This window comes from Geotrypetes seraphini, chromosome 4, assembly GCF_902459505.1.
Source record: "Geotrypetes seraphini chromosome 4, aGeoSer1.1, whole genome shotgun sequence".
NCBI lineage: Eukaryota > Metazoa > Chordata > Amphibia > Gymnophiona > Dermophiidae > Geotrypetes > Geotrypetes seraphini.
Genome location: NC_047087.1, coordinates 48833835 through 48857746, shown reverse-complemented (window position 1 = coordinate 48857746; position 23912 = coordinate 48833835). Strand labels below are relative to the sequence as shown.

The window sequence follows — 23912 nt, the reverse complement described above, 5'->3', positions numbered from 1 at the left end:
AGAATAGAAACGATGTCCCTAGTGGTTATAGTGTCATTGAAAGTGTTTTATAGTTGGAATTACTGTGAGAATGGCAGCTTTTTACATCCTTTCCATTGACATGAATGGGTGAAATCTGATGTTCTGTTTGTAGCTCCGCCCACATGTGCAGGTGGGCTGTGAGACCCCCAGAACATATCACCCCAGGTAGTTGGAATTACTGTGAGAATGGCAGCTTTTTACATTTTTTCCATTGACATGAATGGGTGAAATCTGATTTTCTGTTTGTAGCTCCGCCCACATGTGCAGGTGGGCCGTGAGACCCCCAGAACATATCACTCCAGGTAGTGAGGGATCTGCATACCAAGTTTCGTTCAAATCGGTCAAGCCGTTTGTGAATTACTGTGAGAATGGCAGCTTTTTACATTTTTTCCATTGACATGAATGGGTGAAATCTGATTTTCTGTTTGTAGCTCCGCCCACGTGTGCAGGTGGGCCGTGAGACCCCAGAACATATCACCCCAGGTAGTGAGGGATCTGCATACCAAGTTTCGTTCAAATTGGTCAAGCCGTTTTTGTGTGATCGCGGCACATACACACACACATACATACACACCTCCGATTTTATATATATATATATATATATATAGATATAGATTAGGCTGTCAGTATTAATTTTTCAAAGACCTCTGTAAACATTCCTTCTAAAAAAAAGAAATCAAGAATAAAAATACAGGGAGCTAATTTTATTTGTGTCCTGAATTCTAATCTGGTCATGCATCATTGACGTGTTATTTATGAAGGCACGTTACCATAAGCAATTAAGCAAATGTAAATTGATTTTAGTGAATAATTTAATCATTTAAGAATCCATTTACCAGTGCAAGGGTCATGGTCACAATCAGGAAGGAAAACAAACTATTTTCTTCCCCATTATAATGGCAGAACAACCTCAAGTGAACTTTCAGCTTGGGTCCAAATTACCAAAGTAGAGCTTTTTGCCCACAAGAGCTGTCCTTATCTCCTGTTTTATCCAGGGTAGCACAGTAATTCAGAAATGAAAGAAAACTCATGTAGATGTCATTGGAAGGAATGCAGTAGGTCTGATTGCAAAGAATCTGGAAATTTATTTGTTAAAAAGGATAAGTGGAGCTAGCAGCGTTTAAATGGAAAGCACATTTGTAAGATTTTGCTGCTCATGCTGTGAAGATCTCTGCTAATAGGCAATGCCAGACATGAGAGCTTGACTGAAATGTTCCGCTCTAGTACGTCAGTCCATTACCAGGTCCTGAGTAGAGACAAAATGTGCTCTTATGTTTGTTTGTGTCCTGTACTGACATTCATCTCTGATAGTTTTGTTTATGGAATCTGTGCCCCATGAAACAAAATAATTATATTCATTTATGAGTAAGCTGATGAAATACTAACTTAATAGACGAGGGCTATGGTAGCATGAATGAGGGTTTGGGTTTACAGCCTCAACATAGCCACTCCAAGGGTTAAAAGTAAACAAAAAACACTTTATTACAGGGCATTTGAACTTGTTTTTTTTGTTTGTTTGTTTTGTCTGAAACTGGATCAGCAGCCAAAATTGGCTGTTCAGTACTGTCATGCCTCCCCCCCCCAAACATATGTAGGCCCCTTTCAGGCCTTACTTTGCCACCCCAAACACAAATGGGCCCGCACCTATAGGCACCTGGTGGTCTAGTGGCCTTGTTGGAGCAAGAGTGATTCACAGTTGTTCCTGCCAGGCTGGCTCTGTAGTCAAAGTGATTCATGAGACTGCTGATGGAGGTTGCAGCAGCCATTTTGTGATCTGGAGTCCGAATGGGCAGGCGTGATCCAAGATCTCTCATGATTCCAAGATAAACCTTTGCCTTCCTTAGACAGATTTCTGATAGCTTATCCATATTTAGTGGAAGAATACACTATAGGTCTACTTCTCTTTTTCCTGTGTCTCTGTGGTTTTAGGAGTTTTATCTGGTTGCCCGAACAGTGGCGTAGTAGTAAGGAGTGAGCGGGTGAGGGGGGCATATCACCCGGGGTCCGGGAAGTGACAACAAAGGGTGAGTGCAGGCAGCAGGTTGCTCGTGCCGGCGAAGTTAAAGAGGTATGGGGAAGGAAAGGGGCATGCACACAGCAAGGAAGAAGGAGGCGGGGGGTGCCACTACCCTCGGAGCCTCCTACCCTCGCTGCGCCACTGTGTCTGAATCACACCTTCTCTGCTATATCCTGCCTGCCATGCCCTATCTGCTCTGTACTGACTTCTTAATCTGGTTCTGTAAGGGTTAGTAAAGGGAACTGACTTTCCTATACATTCCATCACATACCCTCTCCCTCAGTTCAACCAGGCTCTGTTGAGTGCCTGTATTAATGAGACCCACCTCCTGCGAGAAAAGTCAGCATCTGATGCACTCAGCCAGTAAATTAGAAAGGCTGTAGACTTGGTTTAACCAGGGTTAAAAAAAAGTATGACTGCTAGAGTGAGGGAATGTAGTTTATTATTCATGTTTGTGCTATAGCTGGTATGGTGCAGGAGCTGCAGAATTTATGAGAGACATATTAGCACAGGCATACATGTGCATGCTGGTTCCCCTGGTAACATAAGAACATAAGAATTTGCCTCCGCTGGGTCAGACCAGAGGTCCATCCCGCCCAGCGGTCCGCTTCCGCGGCAGCCCCTCAGGCCTATCACCTGTGCAGTGGTCCCTGACTATTCCTATAACCTAGCTCAACTCCTATTGTACCCCTCAATCCCTTTATCCTCTAGGAACCTATCCAAACCTTCTTTGAAGCCCTGTAACGTGCTCTGGCCTATCACGGCCTCCGGAAGCGCGTTTCATGTGTCCACCACCCTCTGGGTAAAAAAGAACTTCCTAGCGTTTGTTCTAAACCTGTCCCCTTTTAATTTCTCCGAGTGCCCCCTTGTACTTGTGGTTCCCCACATTGTGAAGAATCTGTCCCTGTCTACCTTTTTCTATGCCCTTCAGGATTTTAAAGGTTTCTATCATGTCTCCGCTTTTCCAGGGAGAATAGCCCCAGCTTTTTCAATCTATCAGCATATCAGAAGTTTTCCATACCCTTTATCAGTTTAGTTGCTCTTCTCTGGACTCCCTCAAGTACTGCCATGTCCTTCTTGAGGTACGGTGACCAGTACTGGACACAGTACTCCAGATGCGGGCGCACCATTGCACGATACAGTGGCATGATGACTTCCTTTGTCCTGGCAGTGATACCCTTTTTAATGATAACCAGGGTAAACATTCTGGTTACTGCTGTTGCCTGACATTGTCAGTTGGGAGGGTTTGACTGTGTGCCTGAAATTGGCTTGTTGTAGGAAATTAAGGTAAAGGTAAACTGAAAGTTTGGAAGTCTAATTAAAGATTGAGCTTCACAGGGTTTACTGGGCTCAAGGTATGTGTGTTATGTACACCAGATGATGATAAATGGGACTTGTGAAATAAAATTTTATTTATTTATTTAAAATATTTCTAATCCGCTTAATAAACTAAGTGGCTCACAATATCACATTCATAATATCATTAGATAAAGCTCCATTCATCAGACTTTACAAAGCCACATTTAAAATTCTAGCCCTGCTACAACAAAATCAAAATTCTACACTAACTTTTCTAGATCAGGTTTCACTATCTCACTTCTAGGCATAGATTACTAATATCAATTAAAAGCCTGAACTGTAACATAGAAACATAGAAATTGACGGCAGATAAGGGCCACGGCCCATCCAGTCTGCCCACCCTAATGACCCTCCCCTGCCTTTACTTTGCGAATAGATCCCACTTGTCTATCTCATTTGGCCTTAAAATCAGGCACGCTGCTGGCCTCAATCACCTGAAGTGGAAGACCATTCCAGCGATCAACCACCCTTTCGGTGAAAAAGAATTTCCTGGTGTCACCACGCAGTTTCCCGCCTCTGATTTTCCACGGATGTCCTCTTGTTGCCGTGGGACCCTTGAAAAAGAAGATATCCTCCTCTGCATCGATGCGGCCCGTGAGATACTTGAACGTCTCGATCATGTCTCCCCTCTCTCTGTGCTCCTCGAGCGAGTATAGCTGTAATTTATCTAACCGTTCTTCGTACGGGAGATCCTTCAGAATCATGTTGCTCCAGGTATATCATTCCATAAAACTGGACCTGCAATTGAAAAACAGGATTTTCTAGTATTGGCATATTTCACTTCGTCCCTCTTTCGTACATCTAATAACATATAATTTTCCAATCTTAACATTCTGCCTGGTCTACACATTATCAAACATTTTCTCAAATTGTCAGGTATAATTTTGTAAATCCTTTGTTGAAAAATATATCGGCTTTGCCAATGTTTTAAGTCTGACAGGCCATTATAGGATTTTTTTTTTTTTTTTTTACTGACTGGGTGAACTAAAGTGATGCCAAAGAAGAAGCAAGAATGTTCTGGTGTAAAATGGAATATTTATCAGATATGTGAGAATGTGTGTGGGTTTGAGTAAGCACAATCTGAGGGTTTTTTTGTGGGGAGTGCTAGCTAGGAGAAAATTGAAATTATCTATTTTTAAGGACTAGCCAGAATAAAATCAAAGTAATATCACCACTTCTACTAAGTGGTGTATAGGAAACAGGAAGACAGGATTTTCCGTCCTTTCATTTATTTAAAGTTAGGGAGGTAGATGTGGATGTTACCTGGGTGGAATATTTACCTGGATCCTGGAAGACATCACTGAAAGCAAAAGTACCCAACGTCCAAGAGAGCCCTTGGAAGAGGAAAAACAGCTAAGCGACTGAGATTCTTGAGAGTACCTGATACAGAATGCTCAAAGTATCTGAGATGTGGAACCTGAAAGAGGAAAGAGAAAGAAAAAAAAACCCTTTAAAGATTCTACTAGTACTTTACAAAGTAAATTTATCCAAATAGTTCTAAGTGGGCTTGATGGACCATTGGTTTGATTCAGTACTATTCTTATGTTGCCAGAAGATAATGGCTAATCATGTAACATGATTTAAAAATATTTGGATGAGTTCCTGAGGACAAATCCATTAATAATAATAATTAGGGAGAGGAAGTGACGTCATCGCCACGGATGGGAGCTTGAACTGAGAGCTCCGTTCGGGCTGGCGAAATAACTATCATTTCGGTGTGTAAACGGCGCAAATTTTTTGTCCCCGGGGGCTGGTGAGATGTGCGAAGCCACTGTGAACACTATGGCAACGCGAAAAAAGTTGCCCGGCGACAAACCCGGCCAGCGCACGATGGAACAGGCGCTGAGCCGGGCTGCACGTGGCAGCATGGGCCCTGAGCCATGCAGTGGGGAGGCGGCGAAATTGAGCGGGACCCTAGCGGCTGTGGCTGACATGATCGTGGACCCGGTGCAGGAGAGTACATCGATGGACCCGCTTACTAAAGCGGATATGCAGCGATGGATTGCAGAGGTAAAATCTGAAATCTCTGCAGTGGCGGTGCAGGTTCGGGAGGCGGTGCAGGAGTTGCGCACTGACCTGGTGGAGGTGGGCACGAGGGTCGAGGTGGTGGAGATGCGCATGGATAGCTGTGAGGACAGTGTAACCGGAATGCAGAAATCACTGGAGACGGTGTCTGCGGATTACCAACTTCTTCTGGATAAGGTCGAGGACCTGGAGAACCGCACCCGGCGTAATAATCTGAGGGTGCGGGGCCTATCAGACCTGCCTGAGTTTAAGGATGTTCGTGCTACTACTATCAAGCTGATTAGGTGGCTCCTGCAAGATGACACCCTGGAGCCAGGACTGGAGCGGGCTCATCGCGCGCTGGGACCCCGGACACTGGATCAACCAAAAGATATAGTGTTGTGTCTTCAGAGCTTTGTCCTTAAAGAGAGGATCTTCCGCAGAGCCCGGGAGATGGGCACGGTCACCTGGGAGGGTCACCGGCTGGAGTTTTATCAGGACCTAGCTGCTGGCACGCTCCAGAAATGGCGGGCGTTCAGAGAAGTGACCAAGGCTTTGCAGCGCAGCAATTTGCGCTATCGTTGGACTTATCATTTTGGAGTTGTTATTACCATCAACGGAGTCCACACCAGAGTTTCCACTGTTCGAGAGGCTCGTGGGCTGTTGCAACAAGCGGGGATTGAGATCCCTGAGAAGGCTGTTCCGGCGGGAGGTGCGGTGCCTGGCCAGGGTGGGCATCCTGCCTCCTCCCGCTGGCAAAGAGTGGAAAATGGATCCCGAAGCGGGAGGGGCGGCCGAGGGGGTGGACCCCCTCTTCGGGCCACTGCTTCTTCCTCGAGTGCTCCCCCCTGAGAGCTGACTGACTGTACTTGTTTTTTTTTCCCTGTTTCTGCTGCCAGTTTTATGTCTCGGCGGGGGGCCATTGGACTCCCCCCCGAGGGAATGGACTGTTGAGTCTTGCCCCGTGGGAGAGTGTTTTGTAGGGGGTATATCCTACCTGGTTCGGGATGAGGCGGGTGGAGAAAGTTGAGGGTTCTAGGTTTGTGTTCTATGGGGGGTAATGCAATGTGGGGGAGGGGAGAGTGTGCATTATAGCATGGGAGTTTGGGGGATTGGTGGGATGGGAGTGGGGGATTTTTGTATACACCGTTTTTGATAGTTGATGTTTGAGTGTGGGATGTGTGTAAGGGGCCATGGAGATGGTTCACTTCTTTGTATGTTGGTGGGAGATCTGAGGACTCTCACTGTGGGGGAGGGGGGGAGGTAGGGAGGGATGGGGGGGGAAAGGGAGGGTTGTGGGGACATATCTGTTGGGGTTGGGTTTGCATTGTCATTATTTTATTTGGAATATGGGGGTGTTTAAATTGGTTTCTTATAACATTAGGGGTCTCAATTCCCCCAACAAGAGAAGGGCCTTCTACAGGGAATTGCTCCGTTTGAGGGCTGATGTCTGCTTTGTCCAGGAAACACATTTACTGCAGTCCCATGAATCTTTGGTTGGGGATCACAGGTTCCCGCAGGCCTTTTGGGCTTCCCGGGTGGGCACTTCTAAGAGGGGTGGGGTGGGAATTCTTATTCGTAAGGGGATCCGCTGTGAGGTGCGTAGGGTGGTGAGGGATCCTCAGGGCAGATACATCATGTTGGAGGCTATGATTGAGGGGGTCTTGTACTCCCTGGTAAATGTCTATGCCCCTAATGAGGGTCAGGGGACCTTCTTCCGTGAGTTGGTCCCTCGGATCCTCAAGTTTAAGGGGGGGGCCCTGGTTTTTGGTGGGGATTTCAATCTTACAGTGACCCCTCATTTGGATAACTCAGGGAGGGCGGATCATTATGGGAGAAGGGATCGTAAACTGTTGCGTGAGGCATTGGCCAATCTGAATGTGGTGGATTGCTGGAGGTGGCTCCATCCTTCGGTTAAGGACTATACCTACTTTTCGGGAATACATTCCTCATATTCCAGAATTGATTATGTTTTTGTGGAGCGGGGACTACTCCGGAGGGTGGAGTCCGCGGGGATTGAGTCCTTCACGTGGTCGGACCATGCCCCGGTGTGGTTGCGATTCCAGGGGGTGGGTGGAGGCTCGGGACGGAAATTTTGGCGTTTCAATGATAGTCTTCTAGATGACCCAGAGGTGGGAACACAGATTGAAGGGTGGATACAAGAATATCTAGATGTAAATGTGGAGTGTGGAGCTTCGTTGGAAGCGGTTTGGGAGGGGTTAAAGGCTACCCTTAGGGGCAGGTTAATAGCCCTGTCGTCGGCCCGGCAGCGTAAACGGCGGGAGGATGCGGCGGACCTGTTGATTATAATTGGTAGGTTGGAGAGTTTGCATAAGCGTTCCCCTTGGAATGTGGAATTGCGGGAGCGCTTGTTTCAGGCCCGTAGGGATCTCCAGGCTTTAGACTTGGACAGATTGCACCATAACTTACAGCTCCTCCAACAGAGATATTTTGAGTTTTCTAATAAAGCTAGTCGACTGGTTGCACATCGTCTTAAGGTGCGACAGACGCGCAACCAGATCTTTTCGCTCCGGGCGGCCTCTGGGGAAGTGTTACAGACTGAGGATGCTATCCGTGCACGTTTTGTGGAATATTATTCTCAACTCTATACCCCGGAAGTTTCAGGGTCCTCACAGGACCAGGACGCTTATTTAACTTCAGCAGAGTTGCCCCGGATTGCACAGGCTGATGTGGTGAGGTTGGACCGCCCTCTTACATTGATTGAGGCTCTTAGTGCGCTGCGCTCTATGAAGCTTGGAAAGTCACCTGGGTTGGACGGTTTTACCGTTCGGTACTACAAACGTTTTCAAGATCTGCTGCTGCCCCCTTTGTTGCGTTTTCTTAACTCTTTACAAGGGAATAGTGCCCTCCCCTACTTCATGCGCTTGGCGGGCGTGACAGTGCTGGCTAAGGAGGGGAAGGATCCCCTCCAATGTGCTTCCTACAGGCCGATATCCCTGTTGGGGGTTGATACTAAGATCTTCACGCAAATTTTGGTGGACCGATTGATGAGTTGGATCCCTCGGCTGATCCATCCAGATCAGTCGGGATTTGTGGTAGGCAGACAGGTGGGTGATAATACTCGTAGGGTCTATAACTTGTATGACCGGGCCAGGGGTGTGTGAGAGAAACGGTGTTTTTGTCTATCGATGCTGAGAAGGCGTTCGATAGGGTGGCTTGGCCTTTTTTATTTCAGGTCCTGGAGTCTGTGGGTCTGGGTCCACGAATGCGGGACTGGATTCGGGTCCTATATAGTGGACTTCTGAGTTGCATCAAGGTGAATGGTGGTTATTCGGAGACTTTCTCTCTGGCAAGGGGAACACGTCAGGGGTGTCCCCTTTCCCCGCTCCTTTTCGCTTTGACGGTGGAACCCCTGGCGCAGCATGTGCGGATGAATCCGGATATTAAAGGGGTCATGGTGCCGGGAGGGGATTTTAAGTTGGCTTTGTTTGCGGATGATATTTTGTTTACGGTGGAAGACCCTGCAACTTCCTTGCCGGCTATATTGCGGGAGTTGGATATCTATGGCGAGGTGTCGGGATTTCGGGTCAATGTTGGTAAATCGGAGCTCCTCAACATTAACTTGCCTGCTGACCGGGTTTCCTATCTCCGCGACCGGTATCCGTTTCGGTGGGTTCAGCGTTCTCTGCGATATCTCGGGGTTTATTTTGGACCGCCGGGAGTGGAGTTATATGACCTCAACTTTCCTCCGCTCTTTCGTCGCATTCGCCAAGATTTGCTTAATTGGAAAGATCTGTATTTCTCTTGGTTGGGCCGGGTGGCCATTGTGAAGATGATGATTCTGCCTCGTTTGTTGTTCTTATTCCAGGTATTGCCTCTTTGGGTGAGTAGAAAAACATTAGAGGGGGTTCAAAGGCATATCTTTAATTTTATTTGGGCTGGTCGACGGCCAAGGGTGAGTAGGAAGGTCTTATGTATGGGGAGAGGGGACGGGGGGTTGGGGGTCCCGGATGTAGTGAAATATTATCAGGCTGCTCAGCTGCGCGCCCTTTTAGAATGGCAGACGCAGACGCCGAAACCGTGGGTGGAAATTGAGCAAGGGTTAAGTGAGGGGGTACCTTTGTTACATCGGCCGTGGGTGCCTGGTAGGGCGCGACTGGTAGGGGGGGTATCCTCGGTAGTGACTTCTTTGAGGGTCTGGAATCAGACCAGAGCTTGTTTATTGGGGAGTAGGCGACATTCCTGGTATACTCCGTTGAGACACAACCCTGACTTTCCACCAGGAAGGGATGGGGGAGTGTTTGCAGACTGGGAGTCACGGGGCTTAGTTTGTGTGGGACAGTTGTGGGACCCGGTTCTGGGCGGTATTAGACCCTTTATGGAACTCAGGGGCAAGTATGGGTTTGGGATAAGGGATTTGTTCCCCTACCTGCAGGTTCTCCATTATATCAGGGCCTCGGGTCTTCTGGGAGACTTGAGGGGTGGTAAGATGCCCTTTGAGCTGCTATTGGGTCCAGTGCTTCGGAAGGTAGCTCTCTCTGCAGTATATAGGTGCCTTAATTGTCGGGGGGCTCCCCTTCCCTACATGAGGGCTTGGGAAGATGATTGTGGTTCAGCTATTCCCTGGGACACTTGGGGTGGTCGGAGATCTCCTCGGCAGGTATAGCTGCTTTGCTAATCGAGAATGGTTACAAGGTCCTCTTTCGGTGGTACTATACCCCTCAGGTTGTGGCTCGTTGGCAGGGAGGTGCGAGTGACTTATGTTGGAGGGGCTGTGGGGAAGTGGGTACATACTTTCATATGTGGTGGCAGTGTGGGCAGGTGTGTGGATTCTGGACTGAGGTTTTTGTTCGGGTGTCCCGGATCTTAGATGTCCAGATACCGGCTGATTGGCGACACGCCTTGTTGTTTTGGCATCAATTGGATTTGGCTTGGGGTGACTCTTTATTTTGTAAGTTGGCATTCATTGCTGCTAGATTGGCCATTGCCTCTCTGTGGAATCAGGCGCTCCCTCCCACGTGGGCCCTGGTGGAGCAACGCTTGCTAAATTGGCAGAACCTTTATCACTTAACGGCTTTGCGTCATGGTAAATTACATGGCTATGCTCATATCTGGCGTAGTTTTCGGGCTTCTGTGGGGGTTTGTGGTAGGGGTGGCTAGGGGCTTTGGGTTTGTTTTGGAGTAGGACTGGATGGGCGATACTTGGGGGGATCCCATAACCATATTCCTTTTCACGTTTTGGTTTCTGTTTGGAATAGATTGTTTCTCAACCTTATTGAGAGATGTTGGTATTGTGCTCTGTCCCTAGGGGGGTGGGTGGGGGGGGTATGGGCTGTGATTTGGTGGGTATTTTTGATTGCTCTTATTAGTCTGTGTGAATTGCACATGTTTCTGTTATTTTGGAGCGAGGTATTTTGCTCTATGTATCTTTGTTCCTGCGTTTCCTGTGAAATTGTACTGTTTGGAGTGTATTTCAATAAAAGCTTTTCATTGAAAAAAAAAAAAATAATAATTAGTCAGGCAGACTTGGGGATTTGTCATCTCTTAGGGACCTTTTTACTAAAGCATAGTTCATGCTAATAGACTTTAGTGCACCCTAAATGCACTAAACCGTATTTTATACCTATGGGCCATGTGGCACTTAGCACACACTAATGTCTGTTAGCATGTGCTAAGCTTTAGTAAAAAGGCCCTTTTTTTTCTGGACATCAGCAATAAGAAATGGCCAGCCCTAATGAGATCTGCTAGCTAATTTCTAGAGACCCAGACTGAAGACTCTTGAAGGCAGAATTCTGGATTTGACAGATCGACAGCCTGACCCAACCTGGCATTTCTATTGTTCTAATAATTCCAGCATTGAAGAAACCTACATTTACTGACCTCTGGCAGAGATGGTCTAGCATTATAGTTTTGTACTTGGATTTCATAAATAGGTCTGAAGAAGAATGCTATGGTGGTTAATTATATTTATTAGTAGCTGGGAAAATTTGAGCCACACATTCTATTTATTTATTTATTTTTATAGCCCGTCCTCCACAGGATGAGTTACAAGGATCCATATACAAAGTTTTCAGGAACAGAGATACGTACATTAGAGTTAATAACATGCCACAGGATCAAAACACAAAGCTATAGAATCAATAACTTACAACTTATAGAGAATGAGACTAAGACCGAATGGGTATTAGCATATCTGCAGTGAACGGTAGAAGAACTGGTTAGCAGACACAGGTATTCTGAGATAAGGTACGTTGAAGCAAAGTCTGTCAAAGTATGAGACCAGAATTGATCTGGTCCATGAAAAGAAGCATCTGTACTGCTTTCCTAATGGCAGGAGGGAGTTGATTCCATAATTTAGGTATACTATATAAAGCAAGGACTTACATATCATTCAAAATACATAAATAATGCTCCTCCCAAAATTTATACTGAACATGAAGAAATGAGGGAGGGGAAGAAGGTTGGGATAAAGGGTTGACTGTCATTTCAAAGGAAGCCAGAATCGACAAACAAAGAGGGATCTCCAGCACATGCACACTGCATATATGTCTCCTGCCAGGAGAAAAGAGGAATATGCACCCTATTCCCTCAGATGTTCCCACCTAGTGGAGACCTGCCAGAGATCTTTATCCATAGCCAGCCCGAGCTTTTGCAAAACTCTTCCCTCTAGAATTTTGGTAAGAAATGGATTATTTACATTTTAAGGAAAAAGGTCAAAATGCCCCTATTCTAGTGTACGCCTTGGAGCATGTAATTAATTTGGCTGCATTCTCCTATCCCATTCTTTGTGGTTTTCTGTATGTGTGTGTCTGTCAGCCCAGTTTTGTGTCCTAATTGTTTTTTGCACAATGTTATAATATGGTCTATTTGCTATAAGAACATAAGAGCATAAGCAATGCCTCCACTGGGTCAGACCCGAGGTCCATCGCGCCCAGCAGTCCGCTCACGCGGCGGCCCAACAGGTCCAGGACCTGTGCAGTAGCCCTCTATCTATACCCCTCTATCCCTTTTTCCAGCAGGAAATTGTCCAATCCTTTCTTGAACTCCAGTACCGTACTCTATCCTATTATGTCCTCTGTAAGCGCATTCCTGGTGTCCACCACACGCTGGGTAAAGAAAAGCTTCCTAGCATTCGTTCTGAATCTGTCTCCTTCCAACTTTTCCGAATGCCCTCTTGTTCTTTTATGTTTTGAAAGTTTGAAGAATCTGTCCCTCTCTACTCTCTCTATGCCCTTCATGATCTTGTAGGTCTCTATCATGTCTTCTCTGAGTCTCCGCTTTTCCAGGGAGAAGAGCCCCAGTCTCTCCAATCTTTCAGTGTATGAAAGGTTTTCCATGCCCTTAATCATTCGTGTCGCTCTCCTCTGGACCCTCTCAAGTATTGCCATATCCTTCTTAAGGTACGGTGACCAATACTGAACACAGTACTCCAGGTGCGGGCGCACCATTGCCCGATACAACGGCAGGATGACTTCTCTCGTTCTGGTCGTAATACCCTTCTTAATAATACCCAACATTCTGTTTGCCGCCTTCGCGGCTGCTGCGCATTGTGCTATTGACTTCATTGTTGTGTCCACTAGTACACCCAAATCTCTTTCAAGGTTACTTCCCTCTAATACTAATCCCCCCATTTGGTAGCTGAACATCGGGTTCTTTCTCCCTATATGCATGACCTTGCATTTCCCTACATTGAAGTCCATCTGCCATTTATTCGCCCACTCCTCCAGTTTGTTTAGGTCCCTTTGTAGGTCCTCACACTCTTCCGCATTTCTAACCCTTCTACAAATTTGATAACTTCACACTTCGTCCCCGTTTCCAGGTCATTGATAAATACATTGAACAGCAGTGGTCCGAGTACAGACCCCTGCGGAACTCCGCTCGTGACCTTCCTGGGTGGTTAATTTTCTGTGTTATATGTTTTTAAGATTATTATCCACTTAACAGTTAAGCTCTTAAGGTTAGTGGACTAGAAATTTTCATAACATAAATTTATTAAACAAAATTCAGAATGGCTCAAGAAGACCAGCGAAAATAAAAACATTCTTTAAAATTAGGATGCGACCGTGTAGATTTTGCTAGTTATAGAACGGTTTCTCTTTTTTCAGGATTGGTTATGTGACCTCTAAACTCAGTCAGATCCAAATCCAGATGTGCCCTCAAGTCAAACTGACTCCTGGCAACCACATGAGGGGATCTTCCTCACCCCATCACATAGCTAAACTTGGTCAGATCTATGATGAAATCCAAGTAAAAACTGAACTGCAGAGCAAGCAAGCCTAAGGTTCAAGGGGAGTTCTGGTCTATAGTGATGTATCATCCATTGTCACTGAAGCCGATTTATATATCCAAGTGGCAACCAGCCTAGAGAGTACACAACACTGCAGGCAGCAAGGTTCCCACTTTCAGATTATACCCATTATAGTGAGGTGGCAAAGAGCAACCTTCTGGAAGTTTGTTGGTAAGTGAGAGAAACAAAGGCCAGTGCTGAATACACAATGTTTTCTTTTCAGCAGACGTCAGTCACAGGCGCTGTCAATGCTTAAAATACCTGACCATCAACAGCCTCTCAGGAAAGAATTTTAAATGTTTGAGTGACGTCAAGAGGCCCCCAAAAGAGTATGGTGCCAATTTTAGCCTGTTATTTAAAAGCTACAGAGTGAGAAGGCTGATAACACAAGAAATTAAATCCTTTTTTTTTTTTTTTTAATACAACAGTGGGGCAATGTTACTGGAACCAGAAAGGAGATATCTCCGAGCAGCTAAAGTTTCACCCAAGAACTCCTCCCTACATCCAAGCAAGAAGTCACAGGGGACATTGAACATACAGAGAAGCTTTCTACTAGGCACATCAATAAAATGAGCAGACAAGTCTCACTGACATCCTGTTTGGCAAAAATGTATGAAAGTAACCTGGACACTGCAGGTGGGACTGGAATACCCATGAGCAGGTCACCGGCTGCAGGTGGGAACAACTTAAGCAACCTGGACAAAAAACTGAATCTTCTGAATGAAAAAGTTGACAAGCTGTTGAATTTTCAAGAGGATGTCATGGAGAAATTAGAAACTGTGCACCAAGGCATAGATGACTTGGAAAAGGGAATAGACAAGTTAACGGTACCTTCTGTGTCCTGTGATCTGGCCAAGAGCACTGAGAGAGCCTTAAACAGCTCTGATGCTACATTTTATGGCAATATAGATGGGGTATGTGCTGAGATTTTAAGGCTGATGAAAACTGTTCACCACAATTCCCTAAAACAAGGAGAAAAGTTAGTGGGGGTGGAAAAAATGGTTTCTGCCATTGACAAGGCCATTATATTCCTTGGAGAGACTTTCAAGAATTCTAAAGTAGTGGATTTCATTCTCAAAGGCATTGTACCCTGGAAAAAAGGAAGCCTGAGTGAGGTCCCAGATGAGGTTGGTACAGCTGATCTACTTATGATCTATTTTTCCCGAAACCCAATTGTCATTTTGCTGTTCACCAATTGCCAAACACGTGGCTGATTGTAAAGTTTATTTTTCTAATATTTTCACGTTTGTAGCTTCAAACAAAGTTTCCTGTGATTTTTATGTGTGAAATAACTAACATTCAGAGAAGGAAATCAGATTATATAGCAGGTTTGCTGTGTAACGGATACGTGTACAAATTCGGAAACATACCACGTCCTCCCTAATCTGCACAAGATAATGTGGACCATCAAACAAAAGAAGACTTAAGCTGAATAAGCTTTTCATCCTCAGTTCCAGTATAAATCTTTATGGGTCTTCATCTAATCATTTTGGGTCCCTTTTATTAAACTGCATTAAGTGCTAACGTACGCTTAATGTGGGAAAAATGCTAACTTCAAAACACGCTAAAGCATGCTGTATGGGGTGGAGGTCCATAAAAGATGGAGAAAAAATGAGTTAATGTCAATGCCACAGCTCCTACATGGTATGGGGGTTTGTGCCACAAGACTTGATAACCTGAAGATGTATACCCTGGAGGAAAGGAGAAACATTCAAATATTTGAGCGGTATTAATATAGAAGCAAACCTTTTCCAGAGGAGGGAAGGTGGTAGAACTTTTCCAGAGGAGGGAAGGTGGTAGAACTAGAGGCCATGAATTTAGATTGCAGGGGAGGGGCGGCTCTGGAATAACATTAGGAAGGACTTTTTCACGGAGAGGGTGGTAGATACCTGGAATGCCCTTCCATGGGAGGCGGTGAAGATGAAAACTGTAATGAAATTCAAGAATGCATAGAATAAACATAAAGGAATCCTGTATAGAAGGCATGAAACCAAACAAGCTTAGCGGTGATTTACATGGCAACACGAGTAATTTATTTATTTTAGCATATATATACTGCTTATAGCCTTTAGGTACTCAAGCATTTTTCCTATCTGTCCCGGCAGGCTCACTGTCTATCTAATGTACCTGGGGCAGTGGAGGATTAAATGACTTGCCCAGGGTCACAAGGAGCAGAACAGGATTTGAACCCACAACCTCAGGGTGCTGAGGCTGTAGCTCTAGCCACTACACCACACTCTTGAGAAGCAAAGTCAGTGCCACGCAGACTTGCTATAATCTGTGCCCTGAAAATGACGAGGACAAATCAGGCATGCATATGAGTATCGCATCACACCTTATGGGTTTTTCTTGTTGGGCTGACTAAATATCACAGCAATTTGTACTTGCTTTTCCTTTAGTTCAGAAATTGAATTTTGTGTATCGTATCCCATACCAACAAGCGTTTCACCCCTCTGGAGATAGGTTTTCTTTTCTTCTGGAACATTTCTCCGAGTGAGGGCTTCTTTTATTACTGACTCTACATGTCATCAGCAAATAGCACACGGAGTGGAGCTAGGCATGCGTAAGAAAGGAAATTCAGTTTTAGAAGCAGAAAGACTACATATATGTGGCATGGCAATAGGTGGAGATTATACAGTATGAAGTAATTCTATAAGGGAGTTTTTTCCCATGTATTTTCAACAGGAAAAAGACTATAGTAAATTTGCGCAATTAGACCATTAGCCCAGTAGCCCGTTCTCACAGTGGCCAATCCAGGTCACTAGTACCCAGCCAAAACCCAAGGAGTAGCAGGGACAGGGTTGCAATATACATTTAAAATTTATTAAAAACCCATATGTACATGTGAAGGACAATTCTGTCACTGGGTGCTGACATTTACATGTCCTTTGTACACTTACCCATGAAAGTGCCAGCAGGTTGCCTAAGAACTATCTCAGTGTCTCTCAAAACATTTTTAGCTCTGGCATACTAAACAGAACAAATGTTTTTCGTAGTACATTATAATTGAAATTATAAAATTGCAAAATCAACAAAAATTAAATTTGAAAGTTATTTATGTAAAGTTCTATAAGCTATGTATGGGTAATTGTAACAACAGATCTAGCTAGGTATTTGGGGCTTGGGTTGGCCACTGTTGGAAACAGGATACTGGGCTTGATGGCCCTTGGCTTCCTTCTGTCTAGTCCCATGACACGAAGTGATATCAGAAGGGAGCTGAGGCTGGTGCGAGCAGCAGGTGGAAATACTGCTCATGCTGGCGAACATTTATAGAGATATGCTGAGGGCCAGAGAGGAGGAGAGGCGTTGGCACCAGCGGTGACAGACTCTTGAGTACATGGCTATACACATCATCTATTCTAATGTATATTTTTTTTAATGAATTTATTATGAAGGGAATTTTAAAAATAAATTCTGGAATCTCTTCGTGGCACACCACTGTGCCATGGCACACAGTTTGCAAGACACTGTACTAGAGTTACAAAAAGCTCTTCAGAATGGCGGGCCTTCCCCTTCTCAGTGCATCCTGGGATGCACTGGGGAGGGGCCTAAGTCCCTGATTGGCCAGGCACCTAAGACCCCTCTCATAGGAGGAGCTTTAGGCTCCTGGACCAACTGGAGACTTATGCCTCCTTCCCAGTGCAATGGGAGAGGCCTTAGATCCCTCCCTGGTGCATCCTGGGATGCACTGAGAAGGGACATTCTGAAGAGGCGGACCTGCTGGCTGGAAGGAGTAGGCATCTCTCTGGCTGGCCTTGCTTATAAAGGTATGGGGGACGGGTGGGGGTGGGGGGTCATGTGTTTGGAAGAGGTGCCGGCAGGAGAGAGCGGGCATCCCTTCTGCTGGGGATGTGGGAGGGGTGCCAGCAGGAGGAAGTGAACATTCTTCCTGCCGATAATGTTGGCGTGTTGCTGGCAGGAGGGAGTAGGCATTTCTCCTGCCGGAGATGTTAGTGAGGTGCTGGCAGGAGGGAGTGGGCATCCCTCCTTCTGGGGATTGTTTCATGGTTTGCAGCAGGAGGTAGTGGGCATCTCTCCTGCTGTGGACAGTATGTGGGGTTCAGGGGTGGTGGCGGGAGGAAGTGGGCATCCCTTCTGCCAGCTGACTTGTGATTGGGGTTAGAGGGTTCCCTGCTGCTGTTCAGCTGATTGGGGCAGGGAGATTCCCTTGCCATGATCAGCTCAGTGATTCTCTAAACAGCCCCTGTGGCATGGCCGCCGGTTAGAGAATTGGGATGGTTAGGTGGGGTTAGGCGTCTGACCTCCTAGGACAGACACAGTTCCATACAGGACACCCGTGTGCGATTCTCAAAAGCCGCTTAGGTGGCTGCTTAGCCCAGGCGTCCTACACAGAATCAGGCACTTTGTGTGTATGGAAACAAAGAAATTGCCTTGGGCAGCCTTTATGCTGCAGCAGATGCAGCTAGGGATCCCTTCCCTGGGGGTCAAGAAACTGCTACAGCAAGAGCTTTAACGAAGCGATCCTATCCCTAATGTTTTATCCTCTCCCTCCATTTCCTTTCAAACTCCTTTTTTTTTTTTTTCTCTTCCTTTTCTAATTATGTAACTTTACCCCTCCCCTTCCCCTTTTTCATCACTTTCAAGTTTGTTCCGTCCATGTCCTTAATGTACACTTTAATTAAACTTTACTTTTATAAGTATAACCCTTTATCCCTATTTTAACATTTTATTGTAAACCGGCTAGATACCAGTTGATGGTCGGCATATTAAAAATTAATAAACTTGAAACTTGAAGCATTCTTACTTCAGTAATGTGGGCAGAAGGCAGACAAAAAGCACTAATAGAAATTACAGCTTTTGAAACGGCAGAATATTAGCATGTGGTTAATTATTTTTAAATATCAAGTACGATTTTTTTTTTTTTTTGAAGCTTATGATTTTTTATGTGGACCGTCTGACGGTGAGCAATAAAGTACTTGCATATTTTCTGTACTTATAGTCACACCTCACTTCCTCATAGGTCCAATTTTTCATTTAATGTGTCTTTTAATCTTTGTATTCAAGAATTCACTTTTTTAGATACTTCAGTCCAATTCAAAGAGCTCGTTTTTATCTCCATAATACAACTTTTGTACTGAGCAAGCATACCTCTGACATAGCGCTATGTTTTGCTGTCACTGTATCAAGGAAGCATTTTATATTAACAAGTTACACATTCATAATTTGGATGCTCCAGCTTGTAAAATGGCTGTTCGTGCTGGATATCTCCAGCACACGGACGTCCATCTCAAGTAATTTTTGAACAGGGAACCTTGACGTATTTCCCGTTTGAAAATGCATGTAAGATGGATGTCTGTTTGGGACATTCTGACGTGGACTTCCCTATTCTGACTTGGATGTCTTTTTGAAAATGCCCCTCCACACGTTACTCAGTTTGAGCAATCTGGATTGTGTGCTATTGGCTATTTAATGGCTTTTTCCATTCTCTTTTGTAACTTGGTTAATTTTCTTTGAGCTCACGGACTTTATAGTGGTACCTTGGATTACGAGCATAATCCATTCCAGGAGCATGCTCGTTTATCAAAGCGAGTTTCCCCATAGGAAATAATGGAAACTCGCTTTGATATGTTCCCACCCCCTTCCCCTCCCCCCGCGATCCGGCACCTCCCCGCCGCCATCGGGCACCCCCCCCGCCGTGACCTGAGGTCCCCCCAACCCACCCGAACCTTCTTCTTACTTTAGTGTAGCCTCCGCACTGGCACCAGCATGTCCTGTGCGTTGGTGCCGGTGCCCGAAGATCTGCCTCCTGTGCTGGGCCTTGAGCACATGCTCAAGGCCCAGCACAAGAAGCAGATCTTTGGGCACTGGCACCAATGCACAGGACATGCTGGTGCCGGTGCCGGTGCGGAGGCTACACTAAAGTAAGAAGAAGGTTCGGGTGGGGTGGGGAACCTCAGGTCATGGCAGGGGGGGGTGCTCGATGGCGGCGGGGGATGGGAGGGTGCCGGATCGCAGGGGGGAGAGTGCCGATTCACAAGGGGGGGGGGACGCTTGCAAATCGAGGTGCGTTCGGTTTCCGAGGCACCGATTTTGTGAATGTTTTGCTCGTCTTGCAAAACACTCACAAACCGGTGCACTCATAAACTGAGGTACCACTGTATTTATATACCACTTATAGCCTAAATGGTTTACATTCAGTTGCTCAAACATTTGTCCCTGTCTGTCACGGTGGACTCGCACTCCATCTAGTGTACATGGGGCCATGGGGATTAAGTGACTTGCCTAGGGTTACAAGGTGCTGAGGCTGTAGCTCTAACTATTGTGCCACACTTTTTTTTTTCTTTACTGCTTCGTTCTATTTTTATAGATATTTGGAAACGTTAATCTTTTTTTTTTTTTTTTTTTTTTAATTTGTCTTGATGTAATTTCTTTTCAAACTCGTATCTTGTAAATATGCTGAAAATTTTTAATTCTGATAAACAGATAAAGTCTTCCCCCCACTCCATTAGTAGAAAGCATTTTAGACTCTTCTATTTGCCTTGGATCATATTGGTTTTCTTCTTCTTTTTTTTTTAATAAGATCAAAGATAAACCTGAAGTAAAAGGCGCAAAACCAAAGCATGTGCTTAGCAGCCGAGGGGTGCAAGTGGAAGTCTGGAGGACTGGGGATGGTAAGTGTTGCAGCTGCTAACAGCTGCTTCAAAAAATGACACATAAGCGTTATGTTGGGCAGATGTATTGGTATGTAGCTAATTTACAATACTTTTGTTCATTATTCTACTACAGATACTAGAAGCCATAGGGATCTCAGGCAGGGTATACACCTGGTTGCAAGGATTCCTTAAATCAAGAACATAAAGAGTAAAGACAAACGATCTTAAATCAGACCCCTGGTCCAACCCATGTGGAGTACCACAAGGGTCACCACTGTCGCCAATGCTCTTCAACCTCTTTATATCCTCCCTTGGGACCACTCTAGATAACCTAGACATAACATCATTCAGCTACGCAGACGACATCACCATTCTCCTCCCCTTCGACTCGCCAGATTCCACTTCAACAGAAAAACTGAAAAAAACACGAGAAGCGATGGAAAAATGGATGAAAGATCACAAACTGAAGCTGAACTCGGACAAAACAAAATTTCTACTGCTTTGAAAAGGCCAAAACCCCATCCATTATAGAATTAGAAATAAATGCCACCAAATACCCTATACAGTCCGCTCTTAAACTCCTAGCAGTGATGTTAGATAGATGCTGCACAATGCAGGTCCAAATCAAGACCACCCAGAAAGCCTTTTTAATCATGCGCAATCTACGAAAAATAAAAAAATTATTCGACAAAGAGCAATATAGGCTCATAGTCCAATCCCTAGTCCTAGGTCTAGTGGACTATTGCAACATCCTCTACCTACCATGCCCCGCAAACATGATAAAAAAAAATTACAGATTGTACAAAACACAGCCCTCAGATTGATCTATTCACTAAGCAAATTTGACCACATCACCGCTGCCTACTTAGACTCACACTGGCTACCTATACAAGCGCGAATTCAATTCAAATTATACTGTCTATTATTCAAAGTAATAAATGGCACTGCCCCCACATACCTAAACAATTGCCTAAATTGGAACCATATAACTATAGACAAAGGAGAACTCGGACTTACCTACCCCCCATTCAAAGGTACTCAGCGCAAGAAGATGTATGACAACCTACTAGTGATGCAAGCAGCGAAACTTGACCACTCCATCTCCAACATGTAGACAACGAGCGACTTCAAACCATTTTGAAAAGAAATCGAAACCCTGCTATTCAAAAAATTTATCTAGACATCAAAACTCATCCCCTTGTCCATCCCCTCTCTTGTAAATTTCCCCTCAAAATCTCTACCACTCTTGTAATTTTCCCTTCAAAGTCCCATTCATGTAAACAGCTCCCTAAATTGTAATTTTCCTGGAAATGTCCAGTTGTCTTCTTTTGTAATCCGTCTAGAACTGCAAGGTACTGGCGGAATAGAAGTCACTAACGTAATGTAATTTAATGTAATTTGAGAGTAGAAAGGGATCGGTTGGGATTGAAGACTGATAGTGGCAGTTAGTTTAAGTAGCATCTGCTAGGCTAAGCCAATTACAGCTACAAGATGTTGAAGCATATTTGAAAAAGATTAGCAAATTAATTGTGGTTTAAGGTAGAGAATGACACGGGGAAAAAATTTGTCCCTGTCTCTGCCCCTTCCCTGTCCCGTCCCCGCAAACTATCTGATCCCAGCCTCACAAGCCTTGAATAGTTTTATCCTGAACTTATTTTCTTAAAGTATAAAAAGAAACAATATTCTTTACAATTGTTATTTTATAAATCAAAGTTCTGGCTGCTGAACTAGAGAAAGAGATGTTCATATCAACACAACTAATATACTACTTTATCCTAAAGCAAAAAAAAAAGAAAATAAATATAATTTTTTTTTCTACCTTTGTTGTCTGGTTTCTGCTTTCCTCATCTTCTCCTCATTCAATTCCTTCCATTCACTGTCTGCCCTCTCTCTGGTTCTTCCATTTGCTCTGTTACTGTGCCTCTCCCTCATTGGTCTGGCATCTCTGTCTTCTTCCCTTCCAGCATCTTCTCTCCACTCTCTGTTCCCCATTTCCCTTTAACGTCTGTTCCTTTATACCCCCTCCCCCACCCCTCTTCGGCATCCCTCAGGTGGTTTGTGCATCTCCCTCCCTTCCCCTTACATTCGGGGTGCGTTTTAATTTAATTTGTTCAAGCAGCCCGAACCTGAAGTCGCGTGCGTCTGTGAAAACTTCTCCTCTGATGGAACTGGAGGTTGCATCAGGGAGAGGCTTCTGCAGACGCACGTGACTTCAGGCTCGGGCTGCTTGAACAAATTAAATTAAAAATGCACCCTAAAGGTAAGGGGAAGAGAGGGAGGGAGATAGACGTGGCGGCGGTGGGTAGGTAGGAAGGGAGGGTGAGAGATAGATGTGGTGGCGGCGAGTGGGAGGGAGCTGCATGCGATCAGTGACCGCGCGCGTTCCCTCCCTTAACTGCCTTATTCACTGCTCCACGGGGTGGTGGATGGCCTTGTCCTCGTACCCGCAGTGAGCACTTTCTTTTTCCCTACCGTTTTGGCGGGTTACCTGCGGCTACCGACGTCTAGCCTTGGGTAACGGCTACCGTGTCATTCTCTAATTTAAGGTTCTAAATCCTGACTAAAATTTTGGGTAGATCTACTAAACTTCATACATCTTTCTTTTATTTCTGTTATACCCCCCTCCCTTCCACCAATCGCTTATTTCCAGCAAACCTCATCTACTCTGGACTACTGCAATATTGTGCATCTGGCAGTCAATCGAAAAAACCTAGCTCAACTTTGATTAATACAGAATACAGCAATTCATCTGATTTTAAATTTTAAAAAATCGGACCACATAATGCCTTATTACAGGGAGCTGCATTGGCTCCCCATGGAAGCTAGAGCGCAGTTTAAGCTCGGTTGCCTGGGTTACAAAGTAATATTTGTCATGGCTCCGGCCTATTTACTTGATCAATTGATTTTTTTTTTTCCCCATCATAGACGTTCTACTCGGATAGCTTCCCTTTTTGATTTTCCATCGTCCAAAGGTTGCCACTATAAAAGACACCCGAATCGACTTCGGCCATTTCAAGCAGCTACTTGGGAGACTGATTTTCGACAATTATTCTTTACATCTACATCATATCTAAATTTTAGGAAACGATTAAAGCCATTTATTTTGGAAATTTTTGAAAGATTGAAAATATATTTCATTCGGTGTTGTAGGAGTATTTTACTTTTGTTAAACTGCATAGATCTGAAGGGTAATGCGGTATACAAATATTATGTTATTTCCACTAAGCTTCACCTGTTAGGAAATTGTTAAATGATGGGTTGGAATTAAGAAAGTGACTAAACCCATTATTCTATAACTTGGTGCCTAGTACAGTAGTAGGTTACAGAATGCTGGCGCTTAGGTGCGTCATAGGTGACGATAATTGGCATTAATGTACATACGTGTCAGACACTATTATAAAGTATCTGCTAATATCACTTTTCTCCCATTTCTATAATCTTGAGCACACAATCTTTATGCTTAGAGCGCAAAATTGCATGTGCAAGATATAGTATACATATAATTGTGCACATAATTAGATTAGCTGCTATTTGACGCTAACAATTAATTATTGGTGATAAGTGATATTAAATGGTGCATATCAAAACTAATTTTCAATTACATGTGTAACAGCACTTAGGGCTAGATTCACTAAGGACACCGATCATG

The 23912-nt window shown here is 44.8% G+C and overlaps 1 protein-coding gene across 3 annotated transcripts in view; it reads left to right on the top strand.

The window, feature by feature from the left end:
• Positions 1-23912, top strand: part of MYLK3 (myosin light chain kinase 3) — a 138246-nt gene that overhangs the window by 17932 nt on the left and 96402 nt on the right. For 2 of the 3 annotated variants that reach the window (XM_033943550.1, XM_033943549.1), the window contains exon 2: positions 20191-20281. In XM_033943550.1, coding sequence (XP_033799441.1) covers positions 20191-20281 — 91 coding nt within the window. Of the gene's footprint in view, positions 1-14077; positions 14777-20190; positions 20282-23912 lie in introns of all 3 variants that reach the window. The other variant, XM_033943548.1, reaches the window with a different exon arrangement.